The 12907-nt window shown below is 51.8% G+C and overlaps 1 protein-coding gene across 1 annotated transcript in view; it reads right to left on the bottom strand.

Moving 5' to 3' along the window:
* The window catches only part of UPB1 (beta-ureidopropionase 1), a 35865-nt gene extending 24622 nt beyond the window's left edge, over positions 1–11243 (bottom strand). Inside the window, exons 1-3 of the mRNA XM_032256624.1 lie at positions 10807–11243; positions 3304–3475; positions 1343–1430 (exon numbers count right to left, since the gene is read on the bottom strand). Of these exons, the coding sequence (XP_032112515.1) occupies positions 1343–1430; positions 3304–3475; positions 10807–10910 (364 nt within the window). The 5' untranslated portion in view covers positions 10911–11243. The remainder of the gene's footprint in view (positions 1–1342; positions 1431–3303; positions 3476–10806) is intronic.
* Between the last annotated feature and the right edge of the window lie 1664 nt (positions 11244–12907).

Genomic DNA, 12907 nt, shown 5'->3' with positions numbered 1-12907 from the left:
AGGCAAAGGGATTCCCCAGGATGATAGTGAGGGGGAATCCCAGGACAGCAACTGTGTGGCCAGCAGAGGGGGCACCCGACTCAGACCACAGCAGTCACAAGGCTGTGGGGCAGATTCCTTGGAGGAGATGAAACTGATAGACTGCTTGGTATGTCTAAAACACATTAAGGGGGATTTAGGAACCGGTAGAAAGTTTGGGGTTGAATGTGTGGCAAGTACATAGAAAACAAAGCAAACTCTAGGGAAAACAGAAAGTAATTCAAGAAAAAAAAACAAAATTTAACCTGAGCAACAGAGTGAGAACCCCAACCCTACAAACACCCCCTCTTTTTTTTTTTTTTTTTTTTTTTGAGTTTTAAGGAGCAAGGAGTTTAACAGGCAAGAAGGAAAGGGAGGAAAAAAACACACACACACACACACACACACACACACACACGAATCTCCCCTGTACAAAGACAGAGGGAGAGGGGCTCCGAAGCCAAGAGACAGACCTCCGACTTTTTTATTTTTAACTAGCTGGGCACGGTGGTGTATACCTGTGGTCCCAGCTACTTGGGAGGCTGAGGTGGGAGGATTGCTTGGGCCTGGGAGGTCAAGGCTGCAGTGAGCTATGATTGTGCCACTGCACTCCAATCCTTGTCTTAAAAAAAAAGGAATCAAAGTTGACAAAATGGCTTGGGGGACAGAAGAACAAGGGCACATGTATATAGAGGGACCAGGAGGCAGGAAAGTGCTAACACTGACATCTTCCATGGCGGGGGACGTGGGAGTCAACAGGTGATGCAAAACTAAAAAATTAGGAAGTAGCAACACGAATAAAGGTAAATTCCAAAGGAACTAGCTCAGTGTTGACTCTGGGGATAACAGCTATTTTTTGGTAACAGACCTCGTAGACCCATCTAATCTCAACCATGAGCATGTATAGCTCTGATAAAAACAAAAACCACCAAGGAACACAGTACCAGGAATGTTTAGTTGGGGGGGCTGGCTCTGGGCTGAGATCTGAAGGCGAACAATGGTTGGGAGGGCACAGGACACCAGCTGGAGGGAATTACAAAAGCCAGGGTGAGCTGCCAGGGGCTTGGACCAGGCAGTGACAGAGATGGGAGAGGAGTGAATGGATTCAGAACCATGTGGGAGAACTGATGGGACCCAGACAACAGCCTGGCACATGACAGCAGGTAGGCCGGGGTTCCTGGTGATGTGGGCAGAGAACCTTTCTATGCATGAGAAAACAAAGGAGATTCTTTAAAAGTCAGGCAGCAGACACTCTTGGCAACATGGAGAGAACACACAATTTTTCTGAAGTCAGTAGAGAAAAAGCACTGTAAAAAAGACTTACTCCACGCTTCCTGGAAACAGATGATGTTGACTCCACACATTGCAGCCACCTCTACAATGGACTTTATGCGTTTATGAAGGGCAGAGACCTGAGGATTTAAAAAGGATTAAAATCCATTTAGTTCTACTGGTAAGGCAATTTTTAGGATCTCATCCTAATGCAAATGGAACAATCAATGCCCACCGGGCAGATATGGGGAGTAGGGTGGGGAGGTTCTATATTTGGTTTTTTCCTTATGTCCAAAGTCTGCATGAAAAGGTAGAGGTACAGAGGCTCTGGGCTGACACTTGGACACTGCCTCAGTTTCTTCACCTGATAATGAGGAGACTGCCGCCTGACCTGTGGGGTTGCTGAGAGGCAGGGATGAAGATGGTGCTGCTTTCTGTACCCAGGGCCCATGCTCACACCCATCTCCTGGGTCAGCTGCTCCTTCAGCCCAGGATTCTGCTCTCCACTGTCCTGCACTTCTACTTCTGTGTGCATCTTATCATGGAATGCCTCGCCTCTCTGGCTCTTTTAAATCCCCATGCTTTGGTGTATGCTGTGCCTGGGCCAGGAATGTACTTCCCTCCTCCCACTAATCTTTCTGGAGGTGTTATCTGTGTCACCTGTCGCCCCTGTGTGTGCTGCTACAGGGTCTCACAGCTATGGGCCAAGGGTCGAGGTAACTTGGCACCCCCTGGCCTTTGGGAGCCATCGTGTGTCACTCTTCTTCTGCTGTCACTCCCAGGACCCCACAGGTTCCTTGGGGATAGGAAGAAAGCCTCCTCATCGTCTGCTTGTTCTTGGCACAATGCCTGGCTCCCAGGAGACATTCAAAAGTGTTTGTTCAAGGACAGACCAAGGGAGCCTGGCTGAAAACCCAGAGTGCACCAACACTTTACAATGCCTATGGTCCCCTCCTTTGAGAGGCTGTGCATCCCACGGCTTTGTGGATATTTGCTGACAGCATCAGCCCCATGAACACACATTTGCTTGGTGGTAGCAAAATGCAAGCACACGTCTAGGCGCTGTGGGGGTGAAAAAGACATAGCTGGTCCTATGACCTGACAGTCTGGGATGATAGAGGGGACATAACCACAAATAATGAACCCAGATGCAAGAAGTGAGAGAACCGAGAATTAGAAATCTGTGAATCCAACAAAAGCAAAGGAAGGACCAATGTGAATGATGATGCAGAGCCCAACCTGGAATCCAAGAGACCTTAGGTTTCTCCAGAATCCCTAAGAATCCTCAAACATGCTGTATCCTGAGGAAACCTGTGCGGGGAAATGCCTGCAAGTTTGAGCAGCTGGGGGAATGCTGTGGAGAAGTGGACAAAGCAAACCACCTGTGTCTGTGACAACATGTTTCTTTAGGGAGATACAAGGTGCCGTCACCTTTATTTACTAAGTATGAGGTCATAAGTGAATGCCTATCTGTTCCCGTAAAGCCTGCAGGCACCACAGCTGGCAGATTTCTGGGTATAGCGAGTCCCCACCCTGAGGATTAAGGCAGAAGAACACACAGATGGATGGTCCCCACCGGTATGTGCTGGCTGGCCGCCTCCTGGCAGGTGACCGAGGGGCAGCATCCCATGGGGAGCACAAGCAGGCCAAAAGGGCACCCTCCTGGTTGTTAAATGGAGCTTCGGATCAATAGCTGGGGAGAAGTGGAAAGATCAGTGAGGAGGAGGAGGGGGGAGGGGGAGGGGGGAGAGAGGGAGAGGGAGAGAGGGAGGGAGGGAGGGAGAGAGAGAGAGAGAGAGAGAGAGAGAGAGAGAGGGAGAGAGAGAGGGAGAGCCGGAAGACAGAAGAGCCAGATTTGCAGGCTGGAGGGACGAGCGGAGGCCAGGGCAGGGGTGTATCTGCCACCACTTGAGGCACCCAAGCCTGCAGACCTGGAGTATGCGGCCAGGGCCCTGGGGTGTTCCAAAGCGCGGGCCACAGCCCCGTTTATTTATTATGGTCAAAAGTCTGCACCTGCTCTGCCACAGGGGCATCTGTGGGGAGGGGGGTTCTGTTCTGAACCAGCCCCACGTGCACAATGCGGGGTTGTCTCAGCTGCTCTTCCGCCGCTTCAAAGGCATATCCCTGCAGTTCAAAGTCTTCTTTGGAGGCAGCTTCGAAAGCTTCCCTGGGCAGATCAAGCTTCCTAGATGGGCAGGAAAGAAGAGCGAAGGTGATTCTGAGGCAGTCTGCTCCACTTAAAAGCCCTCTTCCATTTTCTGTAGTTATTTATTTATTTATTTATTTTTTTTTTTTTAAATAAAGACAGGGTTTCACCATGTTGGTCAGGCTGGTCTTGAACTCCTGACCTCAGGTGATCCGCCTGCCTTGGCCTCCAAAGTGCTTGGATTACAGGCGTGAGCCACCACGCCCGGCATTCCTGCAGTTATTTATCAGGGAAAGAAAAGATGAGGATGTCCTGACAAGAAGGCACTCAGTGCCAGGGCCCTACAGAGCTGGGGAGCAGGGGGTCCAGCCATGACCGGACACTACACTGAACCTGGACTTTACCTGCAGTTGGCAGGGAGACCTCAGTTAGGCCTGGCAAAGGGGAGGCCAGTCAAGAGATTGGTGTTTTAAAGTTGCTGAAATCAGGGTAGGAATTAAAGTCCTGGCAGCCAGCACAGAAAGGAAGGAATAGATTTTCAAGTGTTTCTGAACCAGAATCAGGGCTGTGCTGAGCCTAGGGTGTGGGGCAGTCTGTGGGAACAGAGAGGGGCTTGGAAAATGAGGCTCAGGAGAAAGGCTGGATGGAGACACCATGACCTGGGACCATATGGAGCCTTGTGGTGAATAAAGACCCTGGCCATTCTGTCCTGCTGCTCCCGCTGGGGGAGGCCGGTTCCACACTTGGTGCTGGGTGGGCTTGGCGGGGCCCAGGTGTTCAGATGTAAGCCCTAAGTGCTCATCCACCTTTACGGTTTATTAACAAAAGCTAGAGAATTACTTATAAAACCTTCCACTGACATGACCACTGGCTAAACAGCAAATACCTCCTGATGCCTGTTGCACGCCCGGAGGTGAAACCCGCAGAGGCACGGGACACGGCCCCTGGCCAGGAAGGGCTTACCATCTAAGGGCAAGATGATTATGAAATACCCAGAGAACACATCAAAAAATAACCTGACAGCCATTATCTAATAATAATATTTCTCTCCTACTTTAAATCACTTTCTTAGAGATGTTTCTTTCAAAATCACAGCCCTGTCAGCCCAAGCCCCCTGTCGCCGCCCCCTGCCAGGCACTTTTCATGTGACGGCCCTGACAGCTCTGAGTTCGGTTCCGCCCCTGACAATCAGCCTGCTTTTCAAGTAGTCAAGGTTCCCGTCACTCCAGCAGGTTAGAAATAGCAGCAGTGCCCACACCGTGCCTCCCCTTGCTGTGACTGCCTTAGACAGTCCTCCTACCCTCCAGCGGAAGGGCTGCTCTCACAGGGCAGGGCTCAGCCTCAGGGCAAATTCCCTCTGGTGGCCATGATCAGGCAGCTTTCCAGCATGTGTGTGTGGCCAGACACAGGGAGAAAAAGGAACAAGGCTTATGTGTCTATTCCCTCAAAGGCCTGTGGGCCTGGAAGCCAGACAGCCCTTTGAGAGTGTCCTGGTGAACCCTGCCTGGCCTCTCAGCCTGTGGTCTCACACCAGGAAGATGTCAGGTGAAGAGGTCGTCTTGGGTGTGGAAAGACAGCTGTAGCCATCACTTGGCTGAAGTCTCTCTCTCTCCCCATCTTTCCACCATGCACAACCTCCTTTACCCATCTCCTTCCCTCCAGCGGTGTCTGCGTCCGGCCAGCCCTGCGGCTGCCCACCTCCTCAGCCCCAGCTCCCTGCAAGCTCATTCTCCTAAACCAAGGCAATAAGAGGAGAGGCCACTCTACCTTCCAGGACAGCTGCCTTTGGGGCTCTACCTCTTCCCAGCCACTCCTCTCTACTATCTGGGCACCACCCGTAAGGCCTCTCTGCGCTCCCACATCCTACACAGCTTCATCTTGGAGAACCTGACCGACCATACCATACCCTGTGCAGACACAGTCAATGACCATGTGCTGTGCCCACCAAAGGCCTGGTATGGGAAATGTAGCAGACCACTGAGATGGACTGAATGCTTATGTCTGTCCCAAATTCATGTTGAAATCCCAACTTCGGATGTGACAGGGCTTTTTGGGGAGGTGATTAGGTCAAGAGGGTAGAGTCCTCATGAATGGGATTAGTGTTCTTTTACAAGACCCCCCAAGAGAGCTTGCTTGCTTCTTGTACCACATAAGGACACAGTGAGAAGGCACTATCTACGAACCAGGAAGTGGGCCCTCACCAGACACCAGATCTGCTGCGGCACCTTGATCTTGGACTTCACAGCCTCCAGAACGGTGAGGAATAAATTTATGTGGTTTAAGACGGGGAGGGAGACCGCAGCCAGGTGTTGGTTACAGCCAGGTTTGTACACTCAGACAAGAGCTCTTCTTTCTCACATCTTTCTGGTGTGAGACCGCAGGCTGAGGACAGGGCTCACTAGGACATTCCCAAAGGGCCATTCAAGCTACCAGGCCCACAGGTCTTTGGGGAAACGGACACAGAGAGCCTTCTTTTTCTCCCTGTGACTGCCCACAAGGACTGGGAAGTCTGTGGTATTTTGTTACAGCAGTCCAAAAGGACTAAGACAAGCATTAATCAGCCTCTGCCCAGCAGGGCAAGACCAGCAAATGAGCCATAACCTCATAGGCAGCTTCATGCCACCACTGCCCGCCCTGGTCCCTGTGGTTGGCTTTCAGGCCTTTTACCCCTCACCCTGCTACTGAGGCCTCCCTGCTCAGGGCTTCCCTTCAGACTTCAAGGAGTAAAGCCCGTCACTTCCCTTCCTAGCCCCACCATGCTCTTCAGGGCCCCCACCTCTCCCACCTAGGGTCAAGGCAGACCTTGCCAGAGGACACCAAGTTCCTGCCTCCTCAGCAACCTCTCACTTCTGGAGCTTCATCTTCCTAACTCTGATGGCTCTTTACCATCAGCACTTTAAATAATTAAAGGAGCTCTGTTACAAAAGAGATATGTGCTCATGGCAGGGGTGAACTAAATAGTGGGGAACGTATAAAATGAAAAATGTTTCCCTCTCTACCCCACCCCAGTCCCAAAACGCAGAGGCAACCCCTCTTAAAGTTTTATGTCTCTTTCCTAGTTTCCTACGTGGATGCATTACAAATTCAATGGCATCGTTCGGTATTTTCTGTTTAACTTGCCTTTTTCACTTCATCCACCTAACTTGGACATCTTTCCCCACTAGTATCTACAGATCTCCACATTCACCGCTGAAGCTGTTAAGAGTCTCTCCCACTGAGAAACAGAAGGGGGCAGGGGAGGGAGGGAAGGAGAGGAAGAGAGAAAACGAGGGACAGTGCTCCACACATGTCCACATGTTTGCTCACTTGCTCTCTCCCTCTGCTGCCTAGGGAGCTTCCACACATGCTTTCCTTCGGCTCAGGCCTCATCTCCTGGCTCCATCTCAGGAACTGCCACCAGCCTTGTCATAGCTAAAACCAGCAGACTTCCTGATGTCCTCACCGGGTAGACATTTCTGCGCCATCTGACGCTTCTTTCCCGGTCCTGCCCCAGAATCTCCCAGTCTTTCTCTGACCTCTTTAATATCCAGGTTTTCTAGCATTCTCTCCAGGGCCTTTCTCTTTGCACCTGCTCCTCCTCCACCTGGAATGACCATCTCCAGCACAGCTCAACAAGCCCAGCCTCTCCCACCTGAGGCTCACCTCCACACAGCAGATAGCCAGCCACTGGGTTATTTCCACCTGTGGACCCTGAAGCTACTGTAGCAGGTAGAACTGCATCCTCATCCTGACACCTGGAATCTGTCATTGTGATTTGATTTGGAAAAAGGGTCTTCAAAGATGTAATTAAGGTCAGGATCTCAAGATAAGATCAACCTGGATTATTCAAGTAAGCCCCAAATCCAAAGATGTGTGTGGACAGGGCCTTGTTCTGACCCCAGGCTGGAGTGCAGAAGCAAGATCTTGGCTCACTGCAGCCTCAATCTCCCAGGCTCAAGCGATCCTCTCACCTCAGCCTGCTGTGTAGCTAGGACTACAGGTGCATGCTACCATGCCTGAGTAATTTTTTAAATGTTTTATAAAGATGGGGTCTCGCTATGTTGCCTAGGCCAGTCTTGTACTCCTGGGTTCAAGCAATCCTCCAGCCCTCGCCTCCCGAAGTGCTGAGGTTACAGGTGTGAGCCATTGCACCCTGCTCAAAGACAAATAGAAGAGACGCTACAGGTGAGACACAGGGACAAGAGGAGAAGGCCATGTGAAGAAAGAGGCAGAGACTGGCTGTCACAAGCTAAGGAAAGCCAGGAGCCCCCCGAGGCTAGAAAAGACAAGGGAGGATTCTCCCCTAGGATGTTTGGGGGAGCACGGCCCTGCTGACACCTTGGTCTAGTACTTACGGTCTTCGGAACTGTGAGAAAAGTTTGTTTCAATTGCTACAGCAGCCCTAGGAACTAAACAGCACACAAACGCAAACTGTCCAAAGATCCTCCTCATCAGATGAGTCTACTGCTCATCCGAGAGCCCAAGCCAGAAGCCAGCAAGATCCTCACTGCCTCACTGTCCACTGACCTCCCCAAGACCTCTGGAAGGAAGCCTTCTGTCTCTCCAGCCCCAGGCACTCTGTTCACATCAGGACTCTCACCTTTCACCTGCCTTTTTCCAGGCTAGTCTTTTTTTCCTTTCCCTTTTTAAAAATTTCAGCTCATCCAGTAGTTATTCCAGGTCATTTCTCACTCAACCGCCAGGTCAAACTCTTCAAAGTCTCCACCATTATCAGGACACAGTTCTGCTGCCTCAGAGCCCCAAAGATCTACCTGCCACTCCTGTCTCCTCTCTCGGGTCTTCCTCAGGGGGCACTCAGTGACTAACCCTACATCCTGGGGAAGGCAGGAAGGGTACCTGTCTCCAGACACCAGGGGAGTCATCCTGGTGTCTGGAGACAGGTACCCTTCCTGCCTTCCCCAGGATGTAGCTCAAGCATGGTCCCCCTAGGAAGCCTTCTTGACGTCCCCACAACCCCAAATACACAAATTCTCTCAAGCTCTCCCTGCCTCCTTCTCTCACAGTGTAAGGCAACCACCAAAAGATGGAAAGTCCCCAAGGGCAGGAACCATGACTTACTCATCCTGGAATCCCCAGTGCCAGTGGCCGAGACTAAAGTAAGTGCTCAATGAATGTTTGTTGACTGAATGACTGCTTCTTGGTTCTGGCTATCTTAAAATAGAAAATCGATGTTCTCTGGGGATTGCATCTGCCTGCCACAGGCAAAGGCCCATTTGGCTCATTCACTGAGCAAACATTTATTAAGCACTGTAACTGGGAGAGGAGGTGGTCTTGTGTGGAGCACACTGGGAGTTGGATGAGAGAGGCTGAAGACTTCAGGTCCACTGGGCTTTCACAGAGGCAGCCATGTCCAAGTCAGACTCTGAGGGGTTTATAGGAATTTAAGTGGAATTCGAGTATTTAAACGAGCAGTAATTTTTCTGTCTTCAGTTCAAAAGGCTGTTCATTGCCAAATCCCACACACTTGCAAGGACAGATAAATTACAAAGGTTTATACCTTAGGGATAAAAGGTGAAAGGGCTGGGCTGGTCACGGTGGCTCACGCCTGTAATCACAGCACTTTGGGAGGCCAAGGCGGGTAGATCACAAGGTCAGGAGTTTGAGACCAGCCTGGCCAATATTGTGAAACCCTGCCTCTACTAAAAATACAAAAAATTGCCAGGTGTGGTGGCAGGTGCCTGTAATCTCAGCTACTTGGGAGGCTGAGGCAGGAGAATAGCTTGAACCTGGGAGGCGGAGGTTGCAGTGAGCCGAGATCGCGCCACTGCACACCAGCCTGGCGACAGAGCAAGATTGCTACACCTTTAAAAAAAAAAAAAAAAAAAAAAAAAGCTGAAAGGGCTAAATGCTGAGTAGAACAGAGCAAGAAAAAGGGATAGGAAAAGAGCCCTAGGATAAAGCCTGGCAGTCACTGGTCAAGAGAGGTTGTCTCCCATTTCACCAGCCATTTTCATCATCCCTCCCACTCTGGAGTGAACCCAAATGCTCAGATAAAATCCCTCTTGCAGGCAGTCCTTGGCCTGACCTCAGCCCTTCTCCAGCATGTACCCCAAACACTTTTGTAGGAAATTGACTTCTCTTTTCCTAAGACTTCTCCTTCACCTCTTTCCTGGCACCGAGGTGCTGTCTTTTTCCCAGGAACACATGCCCACCCCACACTTAGAATGAACTAATTCCCATCCCTAGAAGCATGAGACGCCCCTCACTTTATTTAAGACATCTTTAGGAGTCTCAGCTCTAAGACACTTCTCAAAAACTACTCAGCTGAGAAGCAAGAGTGCATTCACTGGGAGGGGCCTTAAAGTTCACCCAGCCCTTTGAATATGAAGAGCCCTTTCAGATAAAGTTCTTTACTACCTCACCTCCAGAAGCAGCTGTTCTAACTTCATCATCCACTAGCTGTGAAAACACCCTTGGATCTGAGGTCTAGCCTCCTTGCAGTAACTCCACAGCAGCTGTGGCTGGGAACCACTGATCCAAAGAACACCTTCAGTTACAGGTGAACTGTTCTGGTTCCTGCCGCAAGGTCATGGTGCCTGCAGACTGGCTGGACTAGGGGAGGCAGGGAGCCCACAAATGAGCAAGGAAGTTGAACGAGAGTTAGGGGCTGCTTGCGGTCAGAGTTTGGATTTCATTCTAAAAGCCTAGGAAATTCCTTACAGAATTTTAAGCTCAAAGGAGAAACAGCATATGATTTACATATTAAAGAGATCCTCTGGTTGCTGCTGGTAAGAAATGCACTGAAGAGAAACTAGAGCGAAGGGCAAGTGTCTTTTTTCAGCTTTGTGGACACAGTATCCAGCAGTACACAAGCCCTCAGAAAGTCCTGGTGATGCACACAGCTTGCAGGGAGTGAAAAAAACATTTGCACGTAGTAACCAACGCCTGGCTTAACAGTGGGAGAGGTTCCCTTGCCAACTGAATGCAGACAGCCTCTATTTCCAAGGGTCAGCCAGAGAGGTCAGGTCACCGCAGGAAGGATGGTCTGGGGCTGGACAATCAGTACACCTGCTTAGGGGCTCTGGCTGGCGGCAGTGATCCGGCCAGACACCCAGAAATTAAGTCCGGCTCCTGGGAGGAGGGTTGGGATAGCCACAGAGAAAGCCCTGGAGAGTAAAATCTCGTCCTTTTCCTTCCAGTTCTGGGCAACTTGGGGGAGAAGAGATTTGCAAAGGTCACCCCAGGATTCTGCAACCCCCAAGGACCCCGGGGCTGTCGCATCAAGACGTACTATGGTCTCTGCCTGCCAACTTAGGACTTCTCACCACCTCCTCGGAGCCCTTCAGACCCTGAACCCCTCCCTGCCTGCTCCCCCAGACCCACAGTCTGTGGCCCCACAAGACCCATAAGTTAGCCTCTGGGCTGCGGACCTGAGCTCCTTGCCATAGAGAACGCGCTTCACCTCCTGCAAGTCTAGGAGCGGCAGATGCTTCTCCAAGGATTCCTCCAGCGATGTCCACTCAGCGCCCGCCATGGCCACACTCAGCCAGGGCCGGTGTCCGCGCACGAACTGCCTGCCCTTTGCACCCAGTGGGAGGAGGTGGCCAGGCCAGGACCGCAGACACCCTCTCCTCTATCTCCTACTCCTGCTCCCGGACAGCTCACGTGGGGACACGCCCCCTTCCTGGAGTAGCCAATTTGCCCTCCAGGGCTTCGCGAGTGGGCCCGCCCCTGGCCCTTTGCGCTCCTTCAGCACGTGCCAGAACACGTGCTCTTGTCGCCTCCCCAGCACACGGCCAATCAGCGCTCCAGGGCCTCGCGTGAGGGGGTGGGGGGACTCCGCCCCTTGCCCTTTGCCCCTTGACCTTCGCCCGTCCTCTGGCACGCGATGAGACACGCGCCTCCACAGGTGGGACTGCGCGTTGCCCTCGTGCTTCGTTTGCGAGTCCCGGCCAAGGTTGCTCCCTCCAGCCTCCCTCATGGGCCCTCGCGAGGGTGCCTCCAGGTTCCACCCGTCACCTGCCCCCTGGTGTCGGGGCGGGACCCTGGAGAGGCTGTGAGGGAGGCCTGGCGCGGCCTCCGGGAGGCTGCAGCCCGGGTCTGTGGCAAGTCGGCGTCCCGCTGCGGACCTTCGCGGGGGCGGGTTCCAGCAGCAGCCGCTGGGCGGGGCCGTTCCCGACCGCGACCTCCGGTCCGCAGCACAGAGCAGCCGGCCGGGCCAGCCCCCAGCACAGGACTGCGGACGAAGGTACGGAACGAGTTTGTGTTTCCTGGGCACGCGGCGGCGGCACCTCTGTAGTGCGGAGCCTTATGTCTGGAGAGTGTTAACCCCGGAGGGGCCAGGGTCGGAGTCCAGGCAGCCACCTGGGCCGCGCGTTCCCACCCCCGGCTTCGGGGCCGCGTTGGGGTCGAAGGTCAGCTGTTCGCCTGCTGTCCAGTGCGCCTCCATGGAGCTCCTGCTGTAAAGTGCGGGGTCCCCGGGCGAGGACACGCCCCCTGCCCCCTAGGGCCCACTTTCAGCTCTGACCTCTGCGGCGTGTGTGCAAATATGGGTAGTCTCCTGGGGTACGGTGCGCTGTAGACAGTCGCTGAGATGGTAGGAGAGCCGCGTTTGCTGTTCCCGCTAATCCAGAGGGTGCCATCCCTTCAGGAGCAAAGAAGCATCCTCTTCGGGGGACCTACTGAGAATTAAGGCAGTAAGACCCGCTTACCTCAGGCGGGCAGCATGCTGAAAGAATCAGTGTGTAGAAATCCTATTTAGCCACTTGCAAACCTTGTGACCCCGGGAAAGTTACTCAGTCATTGGAGGCTTCTGTTGCTTTATCTGTAAAATAGGAATCCAAAGATTACGCTGCAGAGTTGTTTAAAAGTCAGAAAAGGCCAGCACAATGGCTCACACCTGTAATTCTAGCACTTTAGGAGGCCAAGAAAGAAGAATTGTTTGAGGCCAGGAGCTCCAGACCAGCCTGGGTGACACAGCAAGACTCTATCTACAAAATAATTTTTTAAAAATTAGCCAATCATGGTGGTACGCAGCTGCTTCTTGGGAAGCTCAGGCGAGAGGATCACTTGAGCTCAGGAGTTTGAGGCTCCCTAGCTATGATCTTACCACTGCACTTCACCCTGGGCAACAGTGAGATCCAATCTCAAAGAAAAAAAAGAGGCAAGTAAGATAAGTGCAAAGGAAGCTAATTTATATCCAGAATCAGCTATTAACATTAAAAATAGGTGCTACAGGGCCAAATATTATACTTCAGGTATTTTGTTTAGGCTATTAATTCACTATTTTTGTTCCTTGTTTTGATAAATGTTAGCTGACAGTTTCTAGTATCTGATGGAGCTGCCTTTTCAAGAATGCAAACTTCGAGTACTTTCTATGTGTAAGGCACTGCCAGGAGAGCCCTATAAAGACAAGTAAGACCTAGTACCTTTTCTCTGTGATTTAAAGTAGAGGCAGACTTGTAAATACAGCAGATTTAGGTAATTCGAGATGAAATTGAAAAAGAAACAACATACTACAGTATGGAGTGC

This window comes from Sapajus apella, unplaced genomic scaffold (genome assembly GCF_009761245.1).
Source record: "Sapajus apella isolate SASKATOON/1434 unplaced genomic scaffold, GSC_monkey_1.0 scaffold95, whole genome shotgun sequence".
NCBI classification, from domain to species: Eukaryota; Metazoa; Chordata; class Mammalia; order Primates; family Cebidae; genus Sapajus; species Sapajus apella.
This window is presented reverse-complemented; position numbering and strand designations above follow the sequence as displayed.